The sequence below is a fragment of the Pocillopora verrucosa genome, chromosome 13 (genome assembly GCF_036669915.1).
Source record: "Pocillopora verrucosa isolate sample1 chromosome 13, ASM3666991v2, whole genome shotgun sequence".
Classification (NCBI taxonomy): Eukaryota; Metazoa; Cnidaria; class Anthozoa; order Scleractinia; family Pocilloporidae; genus Pocillopora; species Pocillopora verrucosa.
In genome coordinates this window covers 146,057-158,303 of record NC_089324.1, presented here as the reverse complement: position 1 = coordinate 158,303, position 12,247 = coordinate 146,057, and the positions used below count along the sequence as shown (strand labels likewise).

The 12,247-nt window shown below is 38.2% G+C and overlaps 2 protein-coding genes and 2 non-coding genes across 4 annotated transcripts; all 4 read right to left on the bottom strand.

Annotated features, from left to right (window-relative positions):
* Nucleotides 1-391: 391 nt before the first annotated feature.
* On the bottom strand, nucleotides 392-5,705 carry LOC131788325 (uncharacterized). The gene is made up of 10 exons (XM_066160177.1): nucleotides 5,595-5,705; nucleotides 5,276-5,399; nucleotides 3,975-4,052; nucleotides 3,484-3,581; nucleotides 3,205-3,304; nucleotides 2,542-2,785; nucleotides 2,267-2,302; nucleotides 1,157-1,205; nucleotides 875-899; nucleotides 392-431 (listed from the first exon to the last, which is right to left on the bottom strand). Exons 2-5 carry the CDS (start codon nucleotides 5,294-5,296, stop codon nucleotides 3,226-3,228), a joined length of 276 nt encoding a protein of 91 aa, XP_066016274.1. The 5' UTR covers nucleotides 5,297-5,399; nucleotides 5,595-5,705; the 3' UTR covers nucleotides 392-431; nucleotides 875-899; nucleotides 1,157-1,205; nucleotides 2,267-2,302; nucleotides 2,542-2,785; nucleotides 3,205-3,225.
* On the bottom strand, nucleotides 1,514-1,587 carry Trnar-ucu (transfer RNA arginine (anticodon UCU)). Its single transcript has one exon. It is a non-coding gene; the product is annotated as a tRNA-Arg (tRNA).
* Nucleotides 1,812-1,885, bottom strand: Trnar-ucu (transfer RNA arginine (anticodon UCU)). The gene has a single exon. It is a non-coding gene; the product is annotated as a tRNA-Arg (tRNA).
* Nucleotides 5,706-6,059: 354 nt separating the features above from the next.
* LOC136277690 (uncharacterized) lies at nucleotides 6,060-9,014 on the bottom strand. The gene is made up of 4 exons (XM_066160176.1): nucleotides 8,651-9,014; nucleotides 6,929-7,017; nucleotides 6,680-6,800; nucleotides 6,060-6,246 (listed from the first exon to the last, which is right to left on the bottom strand). The coding sequence occupies exons 1-4, from the start codon at nucleotides 8,777-8,779 to the stop codon at nucleotides 6,208-6,210; spliced, it is 378 nt and encodes a 125-aa protein (XP_066016273.1). The 5' UTR covers nucleotides 8,780-9,014; the 3' UTR covers nucleotides 6,060-6,207.
* Nucleotides 9,015-12,247: the final 3,233 nt, after the last annotated feature.

The following is a 12,247-nucleotide window of genomic DNA, read 5'->3' as shown; positions in this document are numbered from 1 at the left end:
TCTTTTTCTTTTTGCTGCAGCCGGGTTTATGTTGGAAAGAGCCCATCCCATGCTCCACACCGATGCTTATGCGCTGTTGATAACCGAATGTCTGCATCATGTTCTGTGATTTCGAATCTTGTTTCTGAGTAACTTCATCAGAATCCGACACCCGTGAACTTGAATGAGTTCCTTCTCCTTTATCAGGAGTTGAATCCGCTTGGGTAGCCACGTCTTCTCCGAATTCCAAAGCACTGAAGTCACCAGTTTTTGACGGAGGAAAAGCACTCGAAGAGTCTTGCGGCATCTCAGTGTCTTCACTACAGGTAGAGAATCCCTGAGAAACGGGTGGAGTTCTGGATTCAGATGGATAGAGCGGCTTGGGGGAGTCCTGTAAACTCTTCATGATGGCATCTGATTTTCCTGGAGAACCGATGTTCTCAATAGGAGTCCTACAGAAATACAATCATAGATCAGATCAGAGATTCAAAGACCATTAATAGAATAACTTTTAATTGAGTTTCCAAAGTAATCTGGGTTTGTGCTGGTTTTACTCTACTCTGCTCTATGATTGGTCCGAAAAAACTCGCGTCACTCTCTCGACCAATCAGATGCAAAACTAAAATCAATCACGACTTGGTCGCCCGCATTTTCCTGCCCTTTGGGCGGTTTGCTTGTTTTTACTTCGAGTTCTCATTGGCTCTTCAGGGTATTTTCCATTCTTCTTTCCATAATAAGTACTTTGGTTTTGTTTTAAGGCACTCAATCGGAAAACGCTCTATCAATGGTAACCCTTAATTTCCAAGCCCAGACGGTATAAAAATTCATCTTCTGAACGTAGAAATTCTTCAAACCTGTTCTTTTTTTCAATCTCTTATTCAATTTGTTGTCTCACCTTGCATGATCACCGTCACCACTTCCTGAAAAACAAAATCAAATCAATCACTTTTTAACAATCAGTTTTTCCAAATTGTGATGATCCTCATGGGAAGTTAAGTTCTTTCTTTCTCCCGCCCCTGTGAAACAACAAATAAAATCTGAAAAAAAACTTTGTCACACACATGTTTTACACAAAACTCACCCTCTGATGAAAATGCGTAACTATATTAGAGTTTCATGGTCAAAAAACTGATCAATCAAGCAATAAACACGATCATGTAAAATAGAATTTACCTACCTGCTGGGCTAGCTGCGACTAACAACTCGGCAACACGGTCTTGCTTGGCCTGAACAAAGAGAGTCAGACGATCATGCAATTGAATGTCAAACAAACAACAACAACATTTAAGACCATCTACCAAATAGCAAAAGTTAAAAGCAGCAAAATGGAATGCGATACCAACAATCTGGCTAACTAAGAATAGAAGGGTACATATGAATGTTGTGCCGCGTAGCACTGGGAACACAAATGGTGAAACAGAGAATTAACTCTGAAGTGTAAATTAAAGTGCTATTTAAACCCATGAATAACCCACAGGGCGTTAGCCCTAATAAAGGGAAACAGGGGACCACACGAGGCAAAGAAAAAATCTTTTGACCTCGGTGGGAATCGAACCCACGACCTCCGGATTAGATCTACCGTTACTCTGCCGACTGAGCTACGAGGTCGCACAGAGAAAGTCGGGGACGATTTAGGATGGTGAATCGCGGCGAAGAGAAAGTAAGGGTACATATGAATGTTGTGCCGCGTAGCACTGGGAACACAAATGGTGAAACAGAGAATTAACTCTGAAGTGTAAATTAAAGTGCTATTTAAACCCATGAATAACCCACAGGGCGTTAGCCCTAATAAAGGGAAACAGGGGACCACACGAGGCAAAGAAAAAATCTTTTGACCTCGGTGGGAATCGAACCCACGACCTCCGGATTAGATCTACCGTTACTCTGCCGACTGAGCTACGAGGTCGCACAGAGAAAGTCGGGGACGATTTAGGATGGTGAATCGCGGCGAAGAGAAAGTAAGGGTTCGATTCCCACCGAGGTCAAAAGATTTTTTCTTTGCCTCGTGTGTTCCCCCGTTTCCCTTTATTAGGGCTAACGCCCTGTGGGTTATTCATGGGTTTAAATAGCACTTTAATTTACACTTCAGAGTTAATTCTCTGTTTCACCATTTAACTAAGAATAGACTCTCTTTTTTTTCAACAAGAGAGTTTCGCCCTCTCCTTTTGCATCAACGATCGGCTTTAAAACAAAAGCTAAAACGAAGACAAAATACAAAATAAATAAATAAATAAAAACGGAGAGGAAAAATGCCCACTGTTTCGAGTGTCACTTTAATAATACTTACTGAAGTTGCAGTTTTCTTCGGTATTCGGTAAACTTCCTACAAACAAAAACAAGGCAAAAAATGCCCCAGTTTTAGCGCGTTAGACTCTGGCTCAAGGGGTCTGAAGTAAAGCTCTAGCTTGTTCAGTCGCGTTCGCACGAGTTACAAACAACCACACCAGTTAGTAACTCACGGTGTTTTAAAAACGTATAACCTTTCGGATAAAACTCAAAACAGAATAGAAAACTCAAAACAGAATAGAAAATTCAAAACATAATAGAAAATCAACAGCATACCTGTACTTGAATAAACTTTGTGTTTGAAAATTCTCTCGGTTTCCTTTTCCCTCTCTTTGTTTCCCTGTACAAATTTCTATGAACGTTCCAATTTGTTCTCGCTTATTTTACAAGAATTATTATTGTTTTCGTGTTTTCCATTGATTTTTGCAAAATACAAAATTCATTTCATCAAATTCATTTGACAAATTCCTTGTTTGCTTTTTACATCTCCTCCTTGGTGAGCTTGTGATAGGTGGGGTTGCTTACATAGAGAAAGAAAAGAAAAGCATGAGTTACACCTTAATTGTGTGACCTTATACCAATACAGTCTAGTATCAGTATGCAGATTCTCTGTACTGTTCTCTATACATTTCATAAGGTGCTGACAAGGAGAGTTTGTTTAAAAGATCTGATTGTTAATTCCCCCCTCTAGCTGCTACACATTTCCTTGTAAATTAGTTACAAGAATTTGATGTTAGATCGAGATAAAAACTTAAACCTGATAAGTTTGAGTATTCTCATTATTGGTTTATTGGATAGTGTATGAATATTAAAGGGAGAAGTTATATGTTCAATACTTCTGGGAGTTAACGGGTTAATGTGTGACTCAGGGGGGATATCACAGGGAGAAAGTAAATCCTGGTCACTCTCAGGGTTGTAATTAAAAATCTTTTTGCATACTTATTCTTTCCACTGTGTTCTTCAGAGGTGTTTGCTTGTCTCCTCCAATAAATCCACGACAATTTGGTGCTTCACATTATGGCAAATCTGAGCAACTTTCCTGATTAATGACAAAAATTATAACTTACTATGAATTTTTTGTAAGCCTCTCCTCCCAAGTTCAGAAGGGATCATCTTTCTGTGTGACTGCTGTAAAGTTCCTTAAATTTTAAAATCTCTCAGTTTAGTGTCACCTACAGACATGAAGCTTTGACAGTAGCATGTACATTGCCCACCTACCCATAATACTGCAGTTTGTAATCAAACGTGAGCTGTGCACCAGCTGGGATAGGTCTCTGAGTAAAAAATCCAATCCTCAACAAGCCATGGACAGTCCACTATGAGAAGCAAAAGAACAAAACCCACTCAGTTCTTATCTTAACCCTTTACACCCGAACATCAGTATGCACACTCTCCATGCTGCTCTCTAAACAATTCCTAAGGGGCTGATAAGGAGAATTTGTTAAGCAATCAAGAACTTCTTCAGTTACTGATCATTTCCTTTATTCTCCTGACCTACAGGTTTGATTCAGGGGTAATATTGTGGGGAGAAATTGGATGCTAGTCACTCTTAAGGGTTAAAGGATTTAAGTACAGCTGTAGATGTGTTTTCTTTCAGTTTCCTGTCAATCAATCTACTATAGATTACCCCTGGAAAAAGAAGTGAAAAGCTGGCATTATTGATCATAATATAAACTGGTAAAAATGGACTGAACAATTTATTAAACTACCTTTTGAGTTTCACGGTTTGAGTCACAGCTGTGGTTGATAAACTGAGACAAGTTCCCCTTGTAGGTGGCATCAATTAGCTGAACAAAGAAGGAATTTTAAAGAAGCTATAACTCATTAAGTAACAAAACCATGAACTATAATGATTAGTCCACCTACATGTACTGTATTACGTATAATATTTAGAAAGATGGGTTCTTATTGGAAGGAGGGCACTGAATTAAGGGGGGTGCTGATTACTCTCCTGTACTGATTGCCCTTTGGTTGAAGCAATAGAAACAGGTTTTCCTTGTGTCCCTGTTATTTAGGAAAGTGAGGAAGGAGGGGGGAGGTCCTTCTTTTAAGATGGGTGCTTAAGGCCTGAGGGATGGACATCTGATTCAAGGAATAAGCATATATCAAAATTTAGTTTCCCACGATGGATAATTTCAACATCACTTACTCAGGCTCAAAGCTAGATGTAAGTCACATATAAATCTAGTAAACAACTGGGCTGACTATGGAGTTCCTTGTAACTCAGTTGATAAAGAATTTGAAAATGATAACAGGCTGGAGATCATAGCATTGAACTGACTGGAGTACATGCCATTTAAATATGTTCTTTGTCCACACAGTTGACAATTGAATTACGGTTAACCCTGTAACTCCCAAGATCTGATTGTTAATTCTCCCCTGTAGCTGCTTCACATCTCCTTGTAAATTGGTTATGAGAACTTGGTGCTAGATCAAGATAGCAGCTTCTCCCTGATAAGTTTGTGTATTCTCATTACCTGTTTGCTGAATAATGTGTGGATATAATAGGGAGAAGTTTCTTGTCAATCACTTCTGGGAGTTAAAGGGTTAAGCAGGATTTTAGATACGAATCACAGAAGGCAGCAAGGAGGAGGGACTAAGGAGAGAAGGGATACCTCCTGACATGTGCACAATCACTTGAAGGGATCTAGGGGTACACCAACCCTCCTCCCACCCCTCCCTCCATAAAAATGCTAAAACTTGGGTCTCAGAGAATGCATTTGTGCACTTTGAAGTAATAATCAGGTTATTTCAGTGAAACCAATCATTGTCATTTCATTCAGCAAAAGGAGCAAAATCATATGAAGTGGCCTACTAGGTTAACAGACCACCAGCCCTTCTTGAAATCCTGCTCACTTTTACTAAGATGTCATAACTGTTCGGTATAGTGATCTACTGATCAATTCTGGGTTTGAAAAGCCTTAAAATGACCAAAGAATTTATCAGCACTCATCACAGCAGTGCTGTTATTGTCTCTACTTAGGAAAAGGTTAAGATTTCCACTCCTTACCTCATCAGCTTTCAATGTCATGAAGTAATAGTGTCTTCTGTTTTCTCTATCATAATGCTATGCTCTTTCCTGGAAATCTTTATAGTTCATGACTTCTCCACAGTTCTCCATACCAAACTGATCCCTGGACAACAGTTACAATTTTTAATTGAGTGACAAAAGTATTGGGGATTGTTTTGTTTTTTGCTATACTCTGCTCTGTGATTGGTCCAAAAAAAAAAAAAAAAGGAAGGTGAAAACACAAAATTACTGACCTGCAAAATTAAGTACCAATAAGGCATTTCTTTCCTGAAGATAAAAGTAAAAAATATAAACTTACAATTCCAGATCTTCAAGAGTTCTCCATTCCAAGCCTTTCTTCTCTGTTTTAAACACTTCAACTTTCACTTTGCAGCCTTGCAAAAAGTGCTGTACATGTACATAAATTTGAAATCCTCTCATGGCTGATATCAGCATATAAGTATCATCTCTCATGAAAGCATATTTAACTCCCAGAAGTGATTAAGATGAAACTTCTCCCTGTAATATCCATATATCATCCAGAAACAGGTAAGGAGAAAACTCAAACTTATCAGGTAGAACTTGTTAAATTGATCAAACACCAAATTCTCTTCACTACTTTAAAATGAATGTGTAGCAGCTAGAGGAGAGAATGAACAATCAGATCTTGGGAGTTAAAGGGTTAAAATACCCATTATCTTTGTTAAAGAGGCAGTTGCTTCAACAGCTAACCCTTACCATTTCACTAACATCTATCTTAATGTTGTAATGATAGTTTCACTAACCTGTTTCACATCTCTCCACAAGCACTTGTGCTGTTACTATTTGGAGATCAATGTGATCGACGATGACGATGTGAGAAGGAAGACTTTTGGCAAAATTAACCAGCAAGAGAGGAAAAGATACCAACCATTCTATCATCAACAATCTGTTCAGACAGTCCTTGCCACAACCACTAGAACATGGATCATCTGTTAAAAAATATTGCTATATGTTAAACAACAAAAAATTCCTGTTTCCATGTATCTGTTCAGTAAAAAATTGGATCAATGTCAGTATCTGATCAACTGAGCACCTACCCCTCTCCTAACCCAACATTAATCCTAACTTGTTATCAGTTGACTGTGGTTGAATTAGGGGAGGAGTAGGTGTGCAGTTGTTCAGATACTGACATTGATCCAGGAGACCACAGATGATGTTGAAATGTTGTATAAGAACAAAAAAAATAGTACACAAGGCACAGTTGAGTGTGTCACTGATGTTTGTACCTCAATATAAATGTGGAATTTATTTGAAGAATCTATTTGTTTTATACCATAAAAGGGCATAGGGCAGGTCATGCTCAGCTTATCTAAAAAAATATGATTAAGAAGACCTCAACAGTGGGTTGCTAAGTTCACGTACTGTAAAATGCACATAACCATATTCAGCATATAATGAAGTCTGTGTCACAGCCATTATCTGACCAGGATCTAAGGTACAATCGCACTGCATTCTGCGCACTTCCTTGTTTACTTTCTTCTTTCTGAAACATGAAATGAAAAACGTGTTGCCCTGGTAACAGTAACAAGTTGTTTGAAGGGTAGAAAACTCAACTATTTTACACTATGAAATAGTTAAACACTGCTAATAGTAATTAAACATAAAACCCACCTGTTAAATAAGTACTCATTCTCCTCAATATGCTCATAGTAAGGTGGTTGACATTCTTCAGCTGAAGAAATGATGTGCTCCTCAGACACCTGGAAAAGTAACAGCATTCATAGCTATTTTCAGGTACTTTCAATGTTAACAGTGGAAAATTTCAAAATGGCAGTTAAAATGTGTGATCTTGGAATAAACCATGAGGAAACTCAAAAGGCACATAATATGCAAATTTTTATCAACTATTTGTTAATTAAATAATAATAGGATTTTTGCACTTCATCTAACTGGGATCAGATTCCTGTACTGAGACAAAGAACCCTCTAAAATTTGCCACTATTCCAACTTATGTTTTTGTGGTTCAGCTGGTCATGATGCCCAATCAGCATCTGGAAGTTGTGGGACCTGAAATTTTCGGGCGATTTTACGTTGCTCAATTTAAGAGACATTTTCTCCCACAGAGTTTCCACTGAAACTATTATCTACCTCGACTCTGAATGAGCCAGACGCTTATCCATAGAAAACAAAGAACACAAAAGAAGTGGGCTGTCTGAAAAGACCTATTTCGGGTTTACACAATTTTTGACAATTTCAAGTTAAAATTTCCCTTTCTTGTGCCTTTCAGTTATTTATACGATTTATACGCACAAGATGTGTAGCTCAAGTTTGCTAAAACTTTAGGTTAACTGATTTTGTTGTTATCGAAGTACCCCACTGTGTAGGTGAATCTTGGATACATAACAAATTGATGAGTTGGCTCGTTATAATGCACTCATGATGACTTAAATTGTGGTGAAGTTTCCAACTCAGATCTGTACGAATCAATGGAGGACATCACACATTGTCTACCTTTTAAAGTTATGGGAACTTGCTATTCTGAAAAATACCAGAAAGCATTACAGGTAGCCTATGAGTATCACTATGAACATAATAAACACATCTTTGCTAATGTTAAGGCTGAACCTGACAAACCCCATAATGTTTTCCTCAGACTATGAGATAGTTGGCTATTTACCCACTGAACTAACAAGATTTGTACATCCTCAATCAAAGGATCCACAGTGAAGCAAATCAGGTTTTGTACCACATTTCTTATGAATGGTTTTTACTTAACAATTGAAATTTCCACGACTGATCTATGGGAGAAGCCATGCAGTGATTAAAGCCAGCCGCAGAGTAAAGTGATAGGAATTAAATGTTCACAAAGAGTGAATCCTGCAAAATGGCAAAATTAAGGAGTTCTATTTAATTTGTGCAAGTAATTTCGATGAGAAAGATATCTGTTTCAAGTAAAATTTCACTTGCATCACAAGCATGGCCCTGTCTGGTCTGGGATTGCACTAAGCATGGAATAACCTTCTGCCCTTTTTATTGCCTTGATCTGTTATGGCCTTGGCTATATAAATATACCGCTGCACAAATAAGATATTTCTGACAAAGTTGAAGTTAATAAAAACATTGATGAATCTAGTGTCACAAAGTGATGTATAATCACTGGCAGCCCAAGCTCCAGCTGTGAGATGATCATCTTGCAAAATAAGAGTCATGGCGAAATTACAAGAGTTTGTATGGGAATATTTCCAACCGCTGTTAGGAATAAAAAGTGCGGTCAAATTCTCAATAAAAATACCTCACCTTACTTCCACAGTGTATTGCTTGCTGTCTGACCACTTACTATGTTGAAAAGAACCCCATTTTGGCGAGTTATCTATTTCTAGGTTTATTACGTACATAAGAAAAGCCCAAGGCTGCACACTCCATTTCCGAACGCCCGATCCGAGAAGCGAAAAATACGAGCTCAAAATGGCCGGGCGGCCACAAGTCCAACGCAGAATCCAAGCACATATACTGTAGTTTCATTTCAATTCACTTCAAACTTAACCTTCCCCGTGAAACCGAAGTACGCCGCAGTGTGCTTCAAAAATTCCCAGTTTAGACGCGTACCCATTCATCTTGACGCGCGACAACTGAAAACCAGCTTGGCAACCCTTCCTCCTTTATAAACTGAGCCTTGACGGGGATCACACCGTAACTTGGCACCCGTGGTTCTAAGACAATTTCTTCATGCCAAGTGACGACTAGATTTCTGAGCCAAAAGACAATGTTTTCGCTGCTTTATTAAGACGCGAGAAGTGATATTCAAGATAATTACACGATTGAATTACGTGACAGAGTCACCGGTCACGGTGTGTTTCAGTGTGTGCTGTTATCGCCAGTTGTACCAAATAAAATCCTGTAGTTTGGTTTTGAAATGTTCTTACAGTTTTGAATAGCGTAAGCTGTCAGAACTCAAATATGAAATAACAGAAGCCAAATTTTTAAAAAAGAGTTTACCGTTTAAATGTTGACCGAGAGCGCTAATCAAATTAGGATACGTTTAGGATTCGATACGTTGTTGTTGACGTCTTTCGTCACGAGATAATAAAATTTTGCAAATTTTGGCCTTTTAAATGTTTAAAGTTTTAATCGGTGTGGTCCAAAAGCTCTTTCCTACTATCTTTTAAACTTAAAACGGATAAAATCTGAGATTTATGGAGCTATTTATATAAAACGGTCGGAGTTTGCTCAATGAACTAATTTGCATAATCGGCTGTCACGCTAGCAAAATCGCCAATAGTTTGAAGTCACCACAGCGAAAAAAATTGATAGGTGCAAGATGTATTTATATTTTTCTGCTGCCAAACATCTTATTAGAAGAAACCAAGTGGAGTATTCAATGGTCTGATCTGGACTTGAGCAATATCAACCAAGAAAGAGAGAATACTTTTGACCAATTTCAGAAAGCTGTCGACTAACGAGTGTCTTTAAATAAATTATGACGAACCTCTGAATAAACGAATATCAAAATTGAAATGCGCTTTATACGCCTTATATATCACACAGTTTAAGAATGCAAAAGATTTTTTTGCTGCATGCGGTGTGATACGAGGACCGGGCTTTTCAACTTTTGAAATTTTCCATGTCGCATGAGGTCAAAAAAGGGCCTTTTGCAGCTTTGTCTTTTGAGAGCTGAAAAAATTTTGTTTTAACCAACAGATCTCAAGAAACTAATATGGTTTTATTTACTAGCTACCAAAGATACTTTATTGGGCAAAATTTGAGGGAAAACTTTGTTCCGATGCGAAATGCCTTTGGACCGCTCTTACAGAGATCGCCTCTTACTATGAAAACAAACAAATTAATTTACTTCCTTGATTCTTCTGCAGTTGCCCTTGGAGCGAGTTTATTCGTTTTCCTCGCTTGGCTCTTAAGCTTATCGCTTTTTAATTAATTCATATCTGATGGTGGAGAATATTTCCATGTTCATGTTGGATAGTTTCTCGCAGTTTCCACGCCAAGGGAAATGTCAATGAAAAGGGGCTCAGTGCATACATTAGACTGACGGCTCCACAAATAAAAGATTGTCCAGCGCTTGGTCTAATAAAAACCTTAAAATCGGCCAACGACAAGCGGACAAAATTAATAAGTAATTGATAATACTTAAAGGACCTTTTCCACTGGCGCTTACGTTTGGCCGTTACGTTCAGCGGGCCTGGGGAAGAGAATGACTATGGAACCTACAGTCGAACAGGAACAGACAACCACATTTTATTAGCTGCCTGATATGACTGACGTATGACGTGTGTTGGAAAAAAAACTTTAAGGACGAAAAGGCTACAGATTGTGGTAAGTACTGTCTGTGAAAACACCTGATTCACATCCATCATGATTAGAACATCGGTTTTTAAAACTGCTCCAAACCTCGTCCTGTTATGAATGATGTGATAAATGACTTGGCGGAAGAGAATTCTGACATGTGCGATAGAAATTGAAAGAAATTCATATACGGCAAAGTCGGTTAAACGTTTTTAAGCCCACTTAGACCTACCAAACATTGACTAAATTCGACGAATTAACTGGTATTTTAACCGACACTGGACATGATGATTTCTTTCAAGCTACCTTCTTTGAAGATTAAATTCCGACATCCTCTGAGTTAGCCGAAGGGCAATCTACTAACGCACCAACCTTGCGCAGAATTCCAACCGTTATGTGAAAAATAAGAATTCCGAATGTCCATCACAAAATCTTAAATGAAATTCATTTTGTTTTTTCCAACGAAGGAAAGATAAGGAGAGACGGATATTTGTTATCCTACTTTAAATGCGGCGCCATTTGATGAAAATATATTTCGGTTTTGTAAGTCTAACTTTTTTACCGATGACAATTATGAGCATGCAAAAATGAAACAATTAATTTTTGTTACAGGTAACATCCGGTCTCAGTACACATTGTTTTGCAAGAACTGTTGGGTTCTTAACCCAAAATTACAATCAAGACTTGTTACAGTACTGAATTGGAGCTTCTGTCTTGAAACGGTAAGCTATTTGTGCTCAATGAGTATTTCTTCTCAAGCCGTTCATTTTCCAGTTAGTGCTATTTGCGTCATCGAAGACAAAGTTGGTAAATAACAGGAACATCTGGTTTGATCAGTGTTCTACCCTAAAAAGACAACACATTGCTCTCTCCGTTTACCTTTTAAGGATGTTAATCTAAATAAGACGGAAATATCGTAACAATCACGTGATGTCATGATCGAGAGGATCTCGCTTGGCCTCATGTAAGTGATGATCAACAAGTGAGACCTCTTTTAGGGAGGGAAGGGAAAGGTGAATAATGAACCTGAACTACTACAACAAGAGGAATTTTCCTAAGAGTGTACAACATCGGTCATTTATTTGAGTTTATACATTCTCTTTATTCGGGCAAGCGATTTAACGGCTTGAAAAGTAGTGCCGAATTGTGAAAAGTTGAAAATCTATTTCTCATGATATTCTCGGGCCTTGTTATATCGGACCAAGTAAATGGAACAAAGTTCCTAGGTTTCCGTAGCTTATTGCTTCTCCATCCCTGTCGCCAATTTCTATTCTGATAGCGAGTGTTTTATCCTGATATTCTCGGGCCTTGTCATATTAACCAACTGATCGGAACAAAGTTCTTAGGTTTCCGTGGCATGTGGCTTTTCAAGAATTTGGAAATAATTATGAAATTCTTGAAAAGCCTTTTTCCTGAATAGATCAAGTTTTTTCCACGGATTCTTTTCCTGAATCTTATCGAAACTTTCCAGTAGTAGTGGATAATTAAGGGGGGGGGGGGATTTTTTTAATGGGGAAGAGGGCAGAGAGGAGTTTTATATCATAATGTAACAATGATTTAGGAGCAAACCATGGTGTTTCTTTATCATTACTGTTGGGGGAGCTGCTTACAAACAACCGAAGATCCTTTTGGTTACGGCTCTCCTGAATAGTCTAAGAAGGTAAAGCTGTTGTTACCAATTTTTGACAACTT